Source organism: Anopheles maculipalpis, chromosome 2RL, assembly GCF_943734695.1.
Source record: "Anopheles maculipalpis chromosome 2RL, idAnoMacuDA_375_x, whole genome shotgun sequence".
NCBI classification, from domain to species: domain Eukaryota; kingdom Metazoa; phylum Arthropoda; class Insecta; order Diptera; family Culicidae; genus Anopheles; species Anopheles maculipalpis.
In genome coordinates, this window is record NC_064871.1 from 2,284,963 (window position 1) to 2,304,544 (window position 19,582).

The 19,582-nt window shown below is 46.6% G+C and overlaps 2 protein-coding genes across 4 annotated transcripts in view; one reads left to right on the plus strand and one right to left on the minus strand.

The window, feature by feature from the left end:
- LOC126557627 (G protein-activated inward rectifier potassium channel 3-like) overlaps positions 1-17,507 on the plus strand; it is a 56,546-nt gene extending 39,039 nt beyond the window's left edge. For all 3 annotated transcript variants that reach the window (XM_050213473.1, XM_050213476.1, XM_050213474.1), the window contains exons 2-9: positions 15,426-15,540; positions 15,881-16,022; positions 16,097-16,180; positions 16,255-16,529; positions 16,599-16,788; positions 16,854-16,978; positions 17,047-17,155; positions 17,220-17,507. In XM_050213473.1, the coding sequence (XP_050069430.1) occupies positions 15,426-15,540; positions 15,881-16,022; positions 16,097-16,180; positions 16,255-16,529; positions 16,599-16,788; positions 16,854-16,978; positions 17,047-17,155; positions 17,220-17,503 (1,324 nt within the window). In that variant the 3' untranslated portion in view covers positions 17,504-17,507. The remainder of the gene's footprint in view (positions 1-15,425; positions 15,541-15,880; positions 16,023-16,096; positions 16,181-16,254; positions 16,530-16,598; positions 16,789-16,853; positions 16,979-17,046; positions 17,156-17,219) is intronic.
- The window catches only part of LOC126556976 (probable ribonuclease ZC3H12B), a 288,446-nt gene that overhangs the window by 82,963 nt on the left and 185,901 nt on the right, over positions 1-19,582 (minus strand). The gene's annotated exons all lie outside the window — the stretch shown is intronic.

Consider the following 19,582-nt stretch of genomic DNA (forward strand, 5'->3'; position numbering starts at 1 on the left):
AGTCAGAGTCATGTGCTCCCGTTAGAAGAGTGATGATTTTAAAACGCAGATTAATCGAGACAGGTGCATTAAAAGGTACTTGTCGTGTTTTATCCCAACCCGATCAACGAGCGGACAACAATCCGTTGACAGGATTTCGAAACCATCAGCTTATTAGCTGAACCACCAGGCGGCTCCATCGTGACGACCGCAAATGGTAAAACAAATAAAAAAATCCCAGCGGGTGCTCCTGAATGATTCTAGGGTGCTTTTTTTTTTTTGAAAGTCCAACTCCCATCCCACTTTCAGGAATGTTGAACGATCGAAATTCCTTTCCCAAAAAATTCAATCGAATTTTTCAGCCATCTGTTTTTTGCGCTGTTGTTGTAGGTCCCGAGCTGGAATTAAAATCGATTGATTTCCATCAATACATCTCTTTGGGCTTTCCCTTTCCATTCAGTAGGCTTTTTTTAAGGGGCGGGAGCTTTAAATGGAAACTGATGGCCTTACGGTAATGTGCCTCCCCTGGGGGAAGAAACGGGATCGTTCAGATGAAATAAATTTCGCTTTTGTTTCATTATCATTCAGGCCACAGTGAAGATGGGCGAAGAAGAATTATTATCCCGTGCCTTTTCTGTCCGATCCTGTGCAGCGTTTCCCTGCTTCCAAGGGAGGTTGTAATAATCTGCTTTCGATGCCCGGCTCGCTTGTGCGATTCGTTATTCGCTATTAACGGATTCTATAAAAGAAGTATTTCGCTCGCAGGTATCCCATCCCATCCGGTTCGCGTTCGGAAGCAATAAGCAATCAGCATAAAATTTACTACAATCTGCAGAATCATCAGTGTGAGACAAGAAAGACTCCGGTCGATGCGTGGATCTTCTCTCATTGGGAAATGGTAGCAGAAGTTTAGCAGGGTCTAGGCTAGCCGGCGACGACGGTATTGATAATGATATTTCATTGCTTCATATTTATTTCTGGTACACGGCAGTACGGCTGCTTCGGCTGCGCTTGGTGTGACACACAGGGAGAAGGTGCCAAAAATGGCTTCAACCGACGAAGATGAATGTGCGGACTTGGCACGGCAGCCGAATCCGGCTGATTTCAATGCCTTGGGTGTTTGGTGTTCTCTCGGCGGGATTTCACACGCTTTAAGTGATATCGATCGGAAGTACAAGGAGACACGAGACGTTCGTTTGTTCGTTCTTCGACGAGATCAATTTGAGAACGATAGAACGATTTCGATACTTGCTGCTAGTCATCGAATATACAGAAGAAACGGAGCTAGTTTTGCCCCGAAGCAGCACTTATGTGGAAATTGGATTTACCTTTTTTGGAAAAGTACAAAAGCGGGCTTTTTATTTTGATTTCTTTGCATTCATTAGGCCCGGATCCGGTGTTGGCTTTACTTCCTTGATACCACTTATAAGTATCCAAAGTAAGTAGCTTAAAAAAACGGCTCAATTAGTGAGGATATAAATTAAAACGAATATATTTCTCGATAAAATCCGAGCGTAAGAGCTCATTTTCTTCAACTTCACACCGTTGAAGATGAAAAACAATAAATTTAGCAGATATGAAAACATGCTGGATGCTACGCGGGCTCGAGCGCCAGATTACTGCCTTTTGATGGTGGTTCGTACAGGTCCAGGGCCGTAGATTGAAACCTAGCATTAAACAGCAACAACCCTGATTACCCAATTTAGTCTTCCGACGCTTTTATTTAACGAGCCCACCAGGCAGGCTTTTCTTTCCGGGCCGTGGCTGATAAAAAGGCATCTTTTTGTGACAGATACATTTAACAGGGTGATGCCGTACTTGTCCTTTTTTCGGCCCGCACAGCGTACAGCCAGGTACCCGATTTTGGGACAGAAAAGACAAACACACATTCGCTCCGTTTATTGTGCTCTTTTCCCTGCCTTGTCCGGGGGGATACTGAGAGAGAGAGAGAGAGAGAGAGAGAGAGAGAGAGCGAGAGAGAGAGCGAGAGAGCTAAAGGTCATTGGGAAATTTCGAGGAAAATACATGAAACTCCTCATACCCCAACGACTCTTCCACTACCGATTTCTCTTCTTGATGATTTCTAACGCTTTATCCGACCATGAAATGACATCCACAAACAACGCCACAAGGACTTTGTGTGTGTGTGTGTGTGTACGTGGAAATATGCATGGCAATGTAGTACATGTGTACAACTCCGCTGGACGAAGAAGACTGCGGGACGGTACGGTGGTCAGGTTAGGAAGTTTCATGCATCTGAAGTGTGTGTCTGTGTGACGTTTCTCCTGCACACAACGGCGGAATCCTTCCACTCGCTACGGTGTCCTGTCGATGTGGGTTGTTGGTAGTATGGTAACGATTTTAGTTTTCGTAAATGGGTTCCACCAACTTTTGTGGCACGTTTCTAAGCGAGCGAGCATGAGAGAGCATGGCTGGCGAGGTGAGGGCGACCGCAGAGTCCGTAGATTTTGACAAACTTAGTCTGGCAACTGACACACATCATCCTTATATGGTATCCTCCATTTGCCTGGCCCGTGGCGGGCCTCAAGTGGGTGTCTCTGTGTGTGTGTGTGTGTTGAGGAGTGCTTGGGAATCATGTTAATGGTAATGTTTATATCACTTTTGCTTCCCATTGCACAATCGGCCTAATCAGCCTGGCACCAACAAGAAGGACCACGGGCGCTGGAAGAAAAATCGATCTGAAGTGCGGAGCGAAGCTAGAGTGGTTCGATTTTCGGACGCAACTCTCTTTCGAAATTCGGTCGAGGTCGTAACCGTGTGTTAATTTTTACATGCACACGCACGCAGTTACTATCAACTATCACCAAACGGTACTGTCGCACGGGAGACAGAGATAGTCTCAGTCGAGTTTAGGAGTCGAAATGGCGTGCAAAACTTTGATCAAACGGAAGCGATGGCGTTGAATTTGGTTTGGGTGAATTTGATTACTGGTAATTTGACGCATCCGACTCGGTCGTTGGTTTGGATTGGTTGTACGAGGCGAAGATGCCCTCCGAATTCCCGGCCGGAAAGACGAGACGAGTGACAGCTCTCGTTTGCTCTAACGCGAGGTTTTGCAGATGAAATTGCTGTTGGTAAACGAAAGCGAACCTTCCAGGACTCTTGACGTTTACGCTTATCCGGTAAAGCAACCTCAAAAGAGGTCAAATAGCCCTTTCAAGTTTCGATCTTGGGTGCTACTTTCCACCTTCCCCACTCCTCCCAAATAAAAGCCGTCAGGGTCGATTATCGACTATAAGTCCCAAAAAAAAGGAAAATTGAGCTATTGGAAGGCTCTCAATGGTGGTTGCGGTTATGTTGGTTGGTCAGTCAGCACACACACACACACATTAGTATGTCTCCCTCTTTGCGTGTGTGTTTGTTGAGGTTTGTTTTATCCCGTAATATGCTTCAATAGCACGTATTCGGTTGCGGTTTACCACACACCTTGCACAGATGAGTTTAAAGTTTTTTGATGAATATTATTGTTGCTTCATAATCGGTGAGGAAATCGATATCGGTTTTAACTACTGTACGCGGATACTACTTACTATATCCCCCCATGAAGCCAAGGGTAATAATTTCGATCGATCACGTTTTCGATGCTCCGGACGCGTTGGTGGGCTGGAACCGTCGAAACCTTCCGGGCGCCTCCGGGGTCAACCGATGGCCTTTATCCTTGCACCAGCTATTAACCTTTTCCGCAGTGTGTATTTGATGTTAGTTTGTACGTGTGTGTGTTAGCGTATTTACGGATTTTTTCTCTACCAAGAGGAAACCCTTTAGAGGGCTACTTCTTCGTAGTTCTTCATCATTCATTCTTTTATTTCTCCATGTATTTTGGCTGTTAACTGGTATATTGTATAAAGAATCGAAAAAAAGGAAAACTCCCAACACAGGACACTTGTGGCTTGTGGCTAGAGTCCGTATAACATGCTGCCAACTCCGGACATTTCCCCTTTGAGGTTTGCGGGGGTGGGTTTAGTGGGAGGGTAATATTAATAATCACAACAAGGACGTGTAATGGGGTTGATATTGCTTTTCTTTGGTGGCCCTGTTTGCCCCGTGTGCCCGTGAACGGTAAACGTGAATACGCGCGCCCACACACACACACACACACACACACACACACACACACACACACACTCATGGTCGCATGAAACCTAAACACGGGAAGGCTCGCATGCCAGGTCAAGACTATATATTTTCCCTGGTTTTTTTCGTGTATATATGTGTGTTCATTTCATGTTGGCTCATTTCAGTTGAAATGGGAAAAGAGAAAAAAATCGGTTTTCATTTGGTCTGCTCTGTTGGCGTGCCCGCATATCTGGAAACATTTTCCTACCGAGGAGTTGAACGGAATAAAACGAGTAGAAAAGCTTTTCTCCTTCACGAAAAAAAAGGCTTGAAGGTGGTTTGCGTTAAAAATTTTCCCCGTATTTCATTTCCCGAAAAAAAAAACCCACATTTCCACAATCACAAACACACGGACACCTGACAAGGTTTCGCCGTTTTAGGATGCTTTCTCGGAATGGCCGCCAGCCAGCCAGCCAGCCAGCCAGCAAGCCTGACTTGCTACACGGTCTTGGGTCAGCACGGAAAAGAACCAAGTCGCGATACGATTCGCATTTTATTGCATCCGGAACGGACCAAAAAGAAAGGAAAATGGAAAATCGAGACTTCATGCATTGCATCATGAAGTGCAAGGTTATTTTCACGTCCACTGAAGGTGTGTGTGTGTGTCAGAATCATGTGACTCAGTCAGGACGGCGACGGCTTGCTCCGGTATAAAGACGCTCTACCGCTCAAGGAAAATGCATTCACGTCTGATAAGTAAGGTTAAGGCGAGAAATGAACTGCATTTTGGGCAAGGAAAACGACGATTTGCAACGATGGTGATGATTTTTCAGACAAAATGGGACAAGCAAGCAGTTGGCGGGTGTTGGGGTGATGCAACTGGAGATTATTTATCGTGGAAATAGTAATTACTTTTTGCCCGCTTCGCTCCGTTGTCCCACATGTCCCCATCCGGCGGATTTATGCAAAAATAATTTCATTTTTAACGACCGCTCGTTACGTCGAGCGAGTGAATTGTCAAAGGACTCTAAAACTGGGATTTTGTTTTTTAACGCGCGCGCTCGCGCGCTGGTGACTATAATTAAAGCCTCCCTGCTTGGAGCGGTTCGTTTGCGATGGCGTTTAATAGCTTCCGGTTTTTGGTGGCCATACCGGCCCAGTTACCGAGAGTCAAATATTCATAAATCATCCAATGTCTAGCATCGATTCCAGTAATTGCTAGTTGTGCGAGGTCACAGCGCTTGGGAATGATTTAGTTTTCCGCTTTAAAGGGCGATTAGCATTCAGCAGTGACGCTAAAGATTAATGTGATTAGTTTCCATTTTAACCGACCGCCGAACGGGTCTAACGCTCAGGAAGTTAAGATGGAGGTTTCTCCATTTTCAATTCCGTTAAAACTTTTCCACCCAGTTATGGAGCGCAGTGCGGCTACACCCCTGGGTTGCAATTGCATTTCATCATCGATCCGCATAACTAGAGTCTAAACACATGTTTTCCATTTGCTTCACGTCTGGAGATGGAGATGCAAAGCAACAACAAAAAAAACCTCCCCTCTGAACTCCACCTAGCAGCCGGAAAAATGGGCTGGCATGTGTATCGGTTCTTGCTGAACTGGGGGCTGCATGCCGGGCAGTAAAAACTCATCGTCGAGCTGCAGTAAAACCGATCCCGTGGCAAGCTGCTTTTCCGGCTGCCACGATTGTGCCGCTTCCTGCCTGGCTGCCGGTGCTGTTAGTGCGAAGTTATGTTCCTTTACTGCCAATAAACTTTTTCCCGATCGTTTTGCCGCTGGGAACCGTGCGTATGATGCAGTCTGTCTGGTGCGGATATTGGTGGAGTTGGAAAGACGACACTCCGGTTCCGACACCCTCGACAAGAATATCCTGCTGAAGGTTTATCCTCACAATATGTGTCCCAACAGTGGAACAATATGTTTGGAAGGCAAAATGGGGAAAATGAGAATTACTTAGCCCCACGTGCCACTTCTGGGAGGTAAATTATAAATCATTTTCATGTGTCCTTTTTTTTCGCCTTCCTCTCGGTGCAACGACTTTACCGTAAACCGTAATGAAGTGGCACGGAAAGTTGTGCCAGAAGAAGATTGGGGCTAGCGTATACAGCAAATGGACACGGACAGATTTCTTAATGTTCTCGCTACAGTGTGTTTCTCGCGCCCCCTACGAAATTCGATGTCAGCTTCAACTTCAACACAAGTCTGTCGAAAGCAGGTGTTGGTGGTGGCCGGTCGCCTCCATCCCCGTGACCATGGAAAGCAGAAAGGAAAAGTTCATTTAGATTTTTGTTGGGTCCTTTAGGGGGTAGAAAAAAAGAAGGAAAAACAACATATGCTCTTTATATTTGTTGTTATCAGACCCACCAGAACAACCCACAATGCTTTTTCTTCGTTGGAGAAGTGCGAGGAGAGCTGACACTCCAAAGGGAACTTCCAAATGGTGTGACCAAACGGCACAATTGTGTTGGGTAAGGGTGAGAGTAAGAGTGAGACAGTCTGCAAATGCTTTGTCCAGTGTGTCCATGTGGCACAAGGCCATCATATTCTTCTTTCTTTTGGGCATTTGGGATGGGATGAGCAAGCGGTGAAGGGCAGGGAGGTAAGAGGACGTCATGGGTAAAACGTGCAAAGTTTGGCAAAAAGCAATTAATTAGTAAATGAATTACAATCATGAAGACAAATGCTTCAACTTCATCTTGCGCGTTCCGACGACGAGGGTGTTCCGTGGATCTTTATTTTTTGTTCGGCAAACGGCAAACGAGCCCTGTTCTTCCCTGTTTTCGGTGTGCTGTTTTATCGTGGTGGGACCGGATAGTCTGTTTAGTGTTTAACAAACCGGGCAAACCGGTGCGCTTGTGCGCTCAGGTAGACGAACAAATCTGTCCTTTGTACGAACATCGTTTTCCAAAAAAGGTGGCATTAAGTTGTCGAGGGCCCGGAAAATCGATTCATTGAGTTGTTTTCCATTAACTTCGTGCTGTGGGTATTTGTCTTGGGTGGGGTGGGGCGAAAGTGCCTTGGTGCGTATTTTAAGATCTCTGCCGTTTTTGTTTGGGAAGCTTCCAGGCTTCGCATATTCCTGAGAAGTTGTACCGGAGAGTCATAGAGTCAAGTATGAGTGTTTGTGTTTTTTCGACGGTCACTCCTCCCCCGGGTTCAATCACTACCAAAACTCGATCCCTCCCTTCTCAACAACTTGCCGTCAGTTCTGTTTTGTTGCATGATGGAAACCTGTCAAGCATGTGGCAATCCACTTTACCGAGCGACGGCACGAGCTGCGCGACATGTACGCGGCAATATTGGCTGCAAACAAGCCTCACTGCCATTTCGCAACAATATTTCACGCTACAACGCACAGCCGAATAAAAAAGCAAAAAGGCACCTCGCCACATCGACCGAGTGCGAGGATTTTTTGGCAAACGATACACACACACACACACGTACCGGGTAAAATTGGCCGTGCTGTAAGCATCCCTTCGGGAAGAACATGCCATCAAATGAAGCTCAACAAGCAGCAGCAGCGGCACCCGAGCACATCAAGAAGGTATGGGCCGTACAACGTCAAAGGTGCGGATTTGATTGAATGTTGTGTTTCTGTGTTTTCGGTGTACTGCCATTTTGAATGACAAGTGATTGCACAAAAGTCGCAGTGTTGAATCAAGCATTAGATCTAAAGTCTCGGTTCCGGTGGACTGCAGTGACATTGCGCACAGATAACTGCGGTCCTAGGGTCCTGGGGAAACTATAAATCAGTCTTTAAAGTTCACCTGACAGCAGGCCACCTCCGAGGTGACATATTTTATGGTGCAATCAATTTGATCACGTTCACAATCCAAATCTATCCGGATATTGATTGCGTTTTATCTGCAGTCTCCAAGTCCGCAGATCCTAGTGAGGTCTTGCTCTTCAAACTTTGGTCTAGACTTTCTCTCAAAACTGCACTGCAGCAGAGCGATTGTGTCTCCTATATCTCCGAGACTATTCCACGCAAGGGCTTTTCCACCTTCACGACCAGTGTCCACAGTCCACTTCACGACCAGTGTCCACGCTGGGATAATATAATATCGGGAAAAGCGCTACACAATGTTCACCTTTTTCCCGCTCCACTCCGCAACGAACCTTAGGACCATTCTCATTTGGTTGGTCCTGCCTGCGTGTGGGAAAGTATTGCTGCGGGCACTGTTCCGTTGCGCTCATCATCGTCATTATGCGGTGGTGTATATTATTTTTCACCGTGGCTCGCTCCTCTCTACAGCCGAGTCCGACACGGTTGGTAGTTGGATAGCGTTCTTTAATTGAATTAATGTCAAAAGTGTCGGAAGGATTTTAGCGCTTCTTCGTGGGCGCAGGGCGACGGCACTTTAAGAGCTGTTCGAAAGCAGTTCGATTGAAGTTTTCAAGCTGGAAACGGGTGGAAAAACACATTGTCAAAACGAAAACTTACCTGACGAGAAACAGCCAAAAAACCCCCAAGTGGTGTTGCCTTCTTTAGGGGTGAAAAGTTCTAGCCCGTGTAGTGTTACTGCTACTGTTTCCCGGAAAAACTCTCCATGTGGTGTTCTTGTTGTTGTACCACTGTCCTTCTCCACGTCGACGAAGTGAAGTGGAAAAACGTCCTTCGATTGTTCCCACGAGACGCGGATGGCGTGGGATGCAGCAGTAGTAAACTGGAGGTTTTTAATCCGATATCCAGCACAGATGACAGACCGACGAGGATGTAACGGCGACCGACTTGTTTTTCTTCTTGTGCAGAATAAAGGTTTTGTTTTGTTTTGCAAAACTTTTACCTTACTTTTGCACACCTTTTTGGAAACGGTCGGAGCGAAAGAATGTAAGTGTCGGACACGGGAATTGGGACCTCTAGTTGCGATTGCACACTACTACTGGAAAGAAGTTCTACGACTTTTTCTGTTTGCACAAGGATATGCTCTCTTTTTCTTGCTCTCGTTTTATGATCACTGGCTTCGATCGCTACACACACACACACTCACTCGCATAAAAACGCACACACACAAGTACACTATCCACTAGGTGGTGATCCTGGGCGGTGATGGTCAGTTGCACTATTTTTCTTTCCCCACTTTGTCTCACGATCGGTTCAACACTGGCAAACACACTTGTCAGGCAAACACAGTGCAATGTGTGTACGTGTTAGTGGTGCTCCCGATGTACGCGGTACGCCCAAAGTCCATCGGGTGGTGACGAGTTGAGTCCGTTACACGGGGTTCTTTTTTCCGCCTGTTGCGCCGCCTATTATACACCTAAAATTTTTCCTAATAAACGAACGAGAAAACGCTGTTGTTGTTGTGGAAATGAGAAACAAGAACAGGGGAAAATACTTCTATAAATAATTTGCAACAGAATTACATTACTCAGTTGGTTGTTGGCAAAGGACAAACTCGCACACACAGAGAGAGAGAGAGAGAGAGAGAGAGAGAGAGAGAGAGAGAGAGAGAGAGAGAGAGTTCAAAAACAAGGTAGAGGCCGCGTGCCAGCAGATTTGAACCTCCGCTCCGCGTGTAAGGTGTCGACGGTTGCGAATTCTAGTTTTCTTAGCCCCCTTCCTTCTCCCCTGTTTCCGGGACGTATCTGCTTCTTCGTGTCACGTCCGGGAGATGTCAAATGCATCCGATACATAAATCAACGCATTCCACCGCAACCCCTCCCGTGGCTCACCTTGGTCTTCGTGACACATCTAACCACAGATTGTGGCCATTCCGGGAGTTTGGGGGGCAGGAAAAATAAGAGGAAAATCGCTCACACCTCCCAGTTGGGGAATATTCGCGCCGGACAAGTCGGCGGCGGCGACAGCGACAAGCATAATAATAATAATTCAATGTGAGATGTGACAAAATTTTGGATGAAATTGTTCTGTCCCTTTTCTTCGTCTTGTCCTTCCCCCTTCTCCCTGCAAAAAAACAAAAAAGAAACCCAGATCGTGATTTTTATGGGTCTCCCGCTCGCGCTCATCCATGGCTCATCCCCATTGCCACACGCCTCACAGAAGTTCATTCATTTGGAAGTTTTCCCTTGTACGCATATGCGGTGTTTTCTTGCTCTCTCTCCTTCACTTTCTCGTGGTGGAAAACTTGCTCACCGTGAGTGTCCGGAACTCATTTTCCCACATTGCTCTCGTGCACACTTTTAAGTTATTGTAGGGAGGGGATGGAGAGTGCGGAGTGGCAGGTCTTTGGAAATGTTCAAGAGAGAAGCGTTAGAGAGTCCACAAGAGTCCACACCAAGAAGTATATGACAGCTTTAGGTTGGCGTTTCGGTTTCTACTCTGGGAAATGATGGACAACACACACTCATGCATCTGCTACTGGGTAACCCGTTTTTCATCGATCCCGTTTCACAATTTCTCAAATCCATCCACACACACACAAATACGCATGCAAGAACGTTGGGAAAGCGCAAGCGAGTAAGTGTGTGAGTTTGTGTGCAAGATTGGTTTGTTTCCAGCTCGCTGCACGCAAAGGGCTAATGCAGATCTCTTGAAGATCCCGGAGTCCTGATGTTAGCACATTATTCACTAATTGCAACAAACACTGACCCCCCCTCCCCCTCCCCAAAAAAAGAAAGAAAGAAAAACAACACACTAATCAGCCTAGTAAGCCAACAAAGAGCCGTCGTAGCACAAGGACTGCTCTTCTCCAGGTTCCTTGCAGCTGAAAACCGTACGCTGATGTGCGTGTCCGTGTGTTTGTATGTGGGAAAAATGAGCAAGGTGAGAGCTTACTCGTCTCGCGGAAAAACGCTGCTACAACACTACACGCACGAGATGATGACAGGCAAACCAGCCAGTACCAGTGGCACAGTAGTAGACACATTCTCTCATTTCCTGCACCAGTAGTAGTGCAGAACGTACAGGTCAGCATAGCTCTGATGATGATGACGGTAGTTAAATAAGGAAAAATGGGGAGCAAAGAAAGAAAACACCACACATTGTCCATTCACACGGGAAATAGCAAACGAAGCTATTTCATATGATTTTTGAATAATATCATGCGAATTTTCCATTCCCAACAAACTGAAACTAATCTGAACTGTACTGTCGGAGGGATGAATATTGTGGGGCAAGATTTCGCAGCTTTTCTCTCACTGTCCGTGTGTGCGCACGTGTGTGTGTGTATGTGAGGAGTGTTGATGAGATTTTTTATCGCAGCACAGCAAAATTGTTGTTGAATTTCCCAATATTTTCACAACGTTTCATTTGCGCTTCTCGCAAACGCTCGTCCTAATTTGGACCAAGATTCGGGAACTCTGCGCGTTGAATTAGTGGATTCCCGCTTTCACTAGCTTAGTTAACTCCGAGGCGAAAAATTTACATGAATTCATTGTAAATTTCCCTTTTTTGGACACGGGACACACACAAACATCATGTTACACAAGCTTCACAGCAGGAGTCCCCCCTGAAGTTGGGGATGAGATGTGCACCAACCAACCCTGAAGCACGAACCGTACACGACACAAGGCAATCTACCAGGCCGTACCGCAAGAGTACACTACTCAGCAACTCAGCAAGAACTTGTGCGGAGATGTTTTTCCGTTCTGGCATTCCACCGCAGCACAGCACTAAATATTCCTTTCGCAGGTATTATTACTCTGGCATGACACTTCTTTTCCAGCAGTGACAGTTGTTCGCTTTTTTTTCGCCTCACTTCGCCACACAATCCGTGGTGTAGTAGTGAGTGAGAATGGTGTGTGAGTGCCCGTGAACATGCAGCCACTCATTTTCCAACCACTATTCGAACCGAGTTGCTTTGCCTCTTTCCTAGCGAGCTCACACATAAACATACGCGCACACACACACACACACACACATAAATACATTCGGGCACACGCATACGCGCGCGCGGATAGGTTCACGTTTTGTTGCGGCCATCACATTTTCCCAGGACGTTTGCAGGCGCTCCTGCTGCAAATGCCTGCTTTGCACACACAAGTCCTGCCTTGGAAGGGCCGTATTTTCCGTTCAATGCTGTTGGTGTGCGCTTTTCATTTGCTTAATTAACTTAAAACCAGCACCTGGGGTGATGGGTGGTCTGGAAGGCACAGTAAAAAGCAGCAACGGAAAATTGGATTCCACACAACAACGAGTACGGGACAAATACGGAAGGAACCATTACTCGGAATGGTGCTGGTGGAAGGTTTCACATGAGAGTTGAACAGGTTGCAGTTCGTACGCACTTTGCAGGTGATGTGTGTGTGTATGAGTGTATGGGAGCAAAACCGGCCAGGGAATCAGGGGACAACAAGAAAAGTCGCTGACTGGCGTTGGGATAGCAATGGTAGGGATTTTAAGGGTATGATATTGTGTCACAAAAATAACAAAACAACAATCACAAAATAGTGATACACACGCACACACACACACATACGAAGTCACACGCACACACTAAACCATGTCGGCAGAGCAGATACACATGGAACGCGCAGTAATCGCGGATCGCTACAGAACTAACAGAACAACAGCCAAGTATGCGCTGCTGCCCAAGAATGCGGTGCCAGGAGGATTCCGAGTCCGAGTTTTCCACGAGTTTTCCTACGATGAGAGCAACACTTGCTTCCTTTTCAATCTCCTCCACCGTCCATCCACGTGTGTGTATGTGTCTGTGCCGAGCCGAAACGAACGGTGAGCGTTCTCAGGCGTGTTGTACGACCTTTGTTTCACCAGCGATTCCTTCGATCTGACCGGAGAGCCTTCCGTTTTCCGCAGTTTCCACGAGTTTTCCACTTCGCGGGAGGAGGGGTAGTGGGCCCTACCGCGTCACGGTTTTATGTGTGTGTGTGTGCACACGGGGGGCGATTATTGGTGCGCTTTACAACACCGAAACAAACACACTGACAGCCTGCTACTTTGCTCCACGTTTGAGGCCCGTCACCGACTTTTGGAGCGTAACGCGAGTCACGCGCGAGCATTAATAACGCTGTTCGTGCGAGTAGCTCTCCGGTCTTAGCGCGAGAAGCTGCTGCCTCTTCAGAGGGGTTTTTGCGTTATCTCTACTGGAAGCAAACTTGGATCAAGAAGAAAAAAACAGCAGAAGAAGAAGAGCATTAAAGGGGGGCTCTCTCTCTCTCTCTCTTTTTCACCCTTATTCGCGCTAAGGGATGATGGTGGTGGATTTGGATGAAGCTCACCAAACGCTTCTCCCCAATAATCTCTGTGGTCGCATATATTTTTGCACACTTGGCTGCGTTATCTCGAAAGTGAGAGAGAGAGCGAGAGTGAGACATATATGATCGTGGCGCGCTATCACGCACACGCATAAAACTCGCAATGAGTTTTCGCATGAGAAACAGAGAGAGAGAGAGAGAGAGAGAGTGAGGATGCATGTGAGAATTTGGGAATAGTGAGAGCGTGCTCCCCTTTTCGCGACCTGTCAGTGCGACCGAAATGAGGTGGTTAGCTAGGGTGGGTCGGGAGGAATTTCTCCCTTTTTTGAAGGGCACTCGGTATCGTCCCTTCTTGCCCTGCCTGCCTGTCCCATACCTCCACCCCATGTCCTACCCCGTGTGCTTAAGCAGATCCTTGATTTATCAGGCGCGCACACGGTGTACCACAGAGATTCCCACCTGAAGAAGAACAAAAAGAAGAAGGGTTCAGGCCGCTAATAAATTGTTGCTTCGATTAGGGGTGTGCAACTTCTGCAAAAAGGGCACAGCAGATACACACACACACACACACGCGCGTGCGGTCAGTGAGCGAAGATATTCAGGCTTTTCTTTCTGCTTCCCTGGATGATGAAGCCTTCGGTCACGACTTGCAAGGGTGCTGCTTGAGAATAAAAAAAAGTTCCTCTAAAAGTTAAGCATTGACAGTTGTACGCGCCGTCCACGGAAAAAATGACTCCCAAGAGGCCTGGAAGTCATCCCGAAAAAAGTCGATGAGGTCATCTCATCATACCCGTACTATGGGTAGTGGGAAAGAAAGATTGCTAAAGCTCGCTAGTCTCCACCAAGTTTACATTATCACAATGGGGGGCGTGTTTGTGTTTTTGAAGGGTTCAACCCTTTGCAGAAGGGTCTCCTGGAAACTAGAAACTCTGAAACTGGAACGCGCTGTTGCTTACAACTGTTGGGTTTGACAGCGAACAAACGAACCTCCCAGTCGCACACACAGTCTTACACATTATCGCGCATACATCCACACATACACACACACATATGATGCCGTGGGAGAGATTAGCACATACACACGGACACACATCTGTGGAGACGATCATTTCTGAAGGGTTTCCCATCCCCACGGTTGAGGCCCACCTGAAGCTGTTGGCACAATTTGCACTATCGCAACACAAACGTCACAAGCGCAGGTGGCCGATAGCCGATTGTGGTGAGAAGATGGAGGAGGAAGAGGGAGGAATTTTTTTGGCGATGCAGCGAAAAAGATTAGATGGCCGTGCGCGTAATCATCATCCAAACAGGCGAAGGATGCACGCATATCTCGCAGGGCACGGTTTGGCCGTCAACAACAACAACACAACACAACTCGGTCTCTTTCCTCTAGCGGTCACTGTTTCGCGTCATTGCGACGTGTACGCCGTGAACTTTACTCTTTTAAATTCCTTCGCCCGAAGGGAGCAACCTTTGGCCGCCTGTTCGTTGCCGGGAGAGCGAAGGTTGTGGGGTTTGGGATGTGAGTCGTCTCCCTGGGGTTTCGAAGATTTCCAGCTGCTGTTAGAGCCAGCAGCTCGCAGAAAAAAAGCGCAGATTAGCGGGCCCCGGATACACGCAGACACATCGAACTGTACAAACTCACTGTACGCGGTGGGTGGGTGGTGTTGGGTTGAAAAGTGGACTGGAACGTTGAAGCCAGGCGTTTCGACGGGACGACCGTCAACGATTTGCTTACTTCGATGAGTGGAGTTTGTGGACTTTTTTTTGAAGAATGCAAAAGTGGACGATGGTGATGATGGGCAAGATGAAAATTTCAATACGTACACGTACACACGTACACACATACACAGAGAGACACACATACAGAAACACACAGGCGCGCGCGCTTGCAAGCCTCTGGCACACACGGGAAAACGAGAATGTCAATTTTGTTTGCAGTGTAGTTTTGCGGGCTTAGAATTCCGAGTAATGTGTTTCGGTCTCGCGATTCGATTGCGGAATCCACCACACTGTGCGCCCGTCGCGGTTCGGTGAGTCCGGTCTCGCGGCGCTCGCGGAATTCTCATGCGTCGTTCGCTCTCGCCACAATCGTCGTCTTCGTAGTCGTCGGTGGCGTGTGCGTGACTGTGCCGTACGTACAATGACCGACAGAAAAAGCGCATAAAACCATTTTATCAAAAATAATTGTAAATCATGTTTATCTGATTTCGGAAAATATGACTTTTTTCTGTTTCAGATACCGGCAGACGCGATACAGCTCGAGGAGGATTCGAAAGCGAGTGATCTTCAAGCAGGGCGACTGCAACGTTATCCAAGGCAATGTAGCAAAAAGGCGTCGCCGTTATTTACAGGTAATATAGAAATATTCAATAACGTAACAATAACGAATTAAATTAATAAAGCGCAAAAATGGAATAAAATATACAAAATTTTTGTTAAGTTCATCTGCCTCTACACTGAAATTTAAGATTTAGTTGAATTTGTAGTATAAAAATAGTAAAAACAAAATAAATAAGAAAGGTTGGTGAGCGGCCGACCGTAGTGCTGTATGCGCGAAATATTTCAATCGGCATGAAAACATTTCAAATTTGAAACATTCGTAGTTCTCAAAATTTCCGCTAGGTGTGACGGTTTCAAACGAATATTTATAAAACCTGTTCACGTGTTCCAATCGGATACAATTCTTTACAGGATATCTTTACCACTCTGGTGGACATTCAGTGGAGATGGACACTGTTCGTTTTCGCCTGCTCCTTCATACTGAGTTGGTTAGGATTTGGCGCCATTTGGTACCTGATCGCATTAAGCCATGGAGACATTCAAGCGGCCGGTGGTGAGCTGTGTAGACATCGATCATTACTCCTTTGTCATGCATTATTAATGTTTTCCTTCTCCTTTTTTTGTCAGATGAAAGCCACAAGCCTTGTGTGACGTATATTTATGGCTTCACATCGGCATTCTTATTTTCCCTTGAAACCCAGCACACGATAGGTAGACACAGGGAATTAATAGTTTGAAAAATTTGAACGAGATGTTCAACAACTCCCTTTTCCTGCTCTTCACAGGTTACGGTAATCGTTACATTACCGAGGAATGTCCGGAAGGTATATTTATTCTAGCCCTGCAGAGCATTACCGGTGTTTTCATACAAGCATTTATGGTCGGCATTGTGTTTGCGAAGCTGTCCCGCCCGAAGAAGCGTGCCCAAACGTTATTATTTTCCAAGAATGCTGTCATCTGCCATCGAGACGGTGTACCGTGCCTGCTGTTCCGGGTGGGTGATATGCGCAAGAGCCACATCATTGAGGCGCATGTGACGGCACAGATAATTCGTCGGAAGGTAGGGGGATTGACTAGTGAAAGAAAGTTTCGGACCGTTAAAACAATCTTCTTTTTGCTTGATCATCAGGTCACCAAAGAAGGAGAAGTTCTTCCATTTTACCAACAAAACATGGAGGTCAGTTGTGATGGGGGAGATGATCGGTTAATGTTCATCTGGCCGACGATTGTGGTGCACAAGATCGATCGCGATAGTCCGTTGTATGGGCTGTCCGCACAAGATATGCTGAAGGAACGGTTCGAGATCGTTGTCATGTTGGGTGAGTGTATGTGTGTTTCGTCTTAAGTCAAAGACTGTGTACGATAATCAAGAACTTAATTACAGAGGGAGTCGTGGAGTCAACCGGTATGACCACACAAGCACGCAGCAGCTATTTGCCATCCGAGATCCTTTGGGGACATCGTTTCGAGTCGGTAGTTACATTCAAGCGGGAAACTGGAGAGTACGAGGTTTGCATCAAGTTGAAAGTCTGTGAGAGGCTCGCTTTATCTAAAAATGATGTCTAAATCGGTTTCAGGTCGATTACACCACATTTAACAACACGTACGAGGTGGACACTCCGTTGTGTAGTGCACGCCAACTGCACGATGTGAAAAAAGAGCTCAACAAACAAAATGGTGTAACAGGTAACACAATTAAAATTATACCATTTTTTGAGCAATACCAGTAACAACCTACTTCTATTCGCAGAGGTGTCTTCCGATACCGATGAATCCGACACATCATCGGTGGACAACGTATCGTCCCGCAAAAATTCCCTCAACAATGGCTACCTACGCTTCACGCCCGTCTACGCCAACGCGAACGAACAATCGGGAATGAATGTCACCAATGGAGTGGTAGGTGATCCGATGACACTACCACCAGCCATTATTGTGCCCGGTGTACCACCATCCGCGTCACCCGGAAGTGAGCGCAAGAAGAACTTTCGGAAGTTGTCCATCAAGGAGCCGTCGATGGATTCCATCTGTTAGCAGCGTAGCGGGAGAAAAGGCCGTTTCGATGGGTAAGAAGCTGTGAATGCCTCGTGATTTTTTCCCGTTTGGATGGATGTTACGGATGAATGTGAGGGTGCGAGTGTGAGATTGTAACGTTCCTATTAACAAGAAGGCGTTAATCCGCCACGGTCCATCATCGGTTGAGACGATGGTTGTTACTGCTCTGATATTGATCGCATTTCGCACCACTATTCCAATGTCAAGTGCTTGGTTGGTGTTGGACTAGCGATGGACCAGGAAAGGAAGCCTCCGCTTGGAAGGGTGTGAAGAGGCAGGAAAATTCTTAATTGTGCTATAATGCCTATTTATTATGTGCCAACTCCAAAAGAATTATTTTCATTTCATTTGGTGTGGTGCATTAACATACTCATGTCAGAAGAGTGAGTGAACTTGATCATGGTTGACTCCCCCAGTTGATGAGGGAGTGGTCGTCGTGTGTACAACCATCAATATCTGCGAACGTGTTTGCGCATTTTAAATAATACCCTAATGAGCAGGGAGGAAGGCACATAAAATTGCGCCACTAATTAGCGTTCATCGGAAGTGCTTAAAATTCGGCGACAGCACGAGCCCGACATGTATGTTTTATATCTTCTTCCCGTTTGCTACCGTTGCATCCTCCGGTCGATTACAAAACACAGCGAACAATTGAAAGAAACATCTGTTCTGGTCTGGCTCCATTACGGATGTATGAGTTCGAATGAATATTTGCATACTCCCCGGGGCAGGAACTGGGTAATTGACATTGGTCGCCAGTTGAGCCGGGACAGGAAAAAGTTTGTAGTCTAGTGCTAGCATAATGGTATCAGGAAAGAGCGATAAATCTCTCTCGCTCTCCTGTGCAAATGGTGGACAATGTGTTAATGAAAAGGTTGTGGCCTTGGGAAATTACTTCCTTTAGAAGCCCCTGAAGTAAAGTATCTGGATTATTTTTCCTGGGCTGAGCTGATTCCTGTTTGAACTATTTCTTGACTCTGACTCATAAACTTGGCACACGCGGAATGCAAACGACACGTGCCAGTATGGGAATGCGGCTCGTGCGAGATGATAACTTTGAGGTGTAATTTATTACATTTGGAGACGACATCGTAGACGACTCATTACGTAAAGCGAAGCAGAAAAAAGAAGGGTAGAATAATTATAATCGCTCTCCGTATTACCATACTCCTGCTTTGAGTGATAATTTTATAAGCGTGCAGTAGAACTTTTGTGCACTATGAACGTTTGTGTGGAAGATCCGTTGGATTAATCGGCAACAGCAGCATTCCTAGCTTGACAAGCCGCATCATAACAAATCAGATCTCATTTGTTTGCAATCGTTTCGTTTTCGAGCAACGGCAAGCAGCAGCTGGGTTAAATGTGGTCGTTTAGTAGGGGGCTCCAGCACACACTTACACTGCCTGATGATCTACTTGATCCGCTCTGCGCCACCGAGAACGCGACCGGGTTAGATTAGGTCCGCCACGGTGCGTCGGAAGTCGCTCATATTATTCAATCATCGTTGAAGGTCTAGGTAAACCGTGTCGCGTTTCTCGCTGTGGCACGCCGGCCGGGTGGGAGGCTTTGGGAGGTGGAATGCTCTTTTCTTCAGCTCGCTTCAGACGGTGAAAATATTATGCACAGCCAGTGGTAGTGTACTTGACCGCGCGTGACATTGGTTGGTGCCGGTAGGAGAAGCCGTTACACGCATGCGACTTTATGCGGCACCCGATACATGTACCATACACACATACGCACACGCATCAAACACTCAGCAAAGTAGATTAAAGTAGACAATTCGATTGACATTTGGCTTCGCTTGATAGTCGCAGGAGTGCGTTAGGTGGAGCTAACCTAGCCTCAGGTTCTCGAGCGGTGAACAATTGCGGTGACGATTGGCGATATGATTTTGTGGTGGAGATCCACCGCGAGCGCGGTGGGATCACTGATGGCAAATTAATTAAATCATAGCGTAAGATCTAGCACCGAAAGCCACACGTCAGTCATTATGATTATAAGCTTGGGCTGGTAAAGATCGTGACAAGAGGTGTGAACCGTGATGAGATCTCTCTTCCC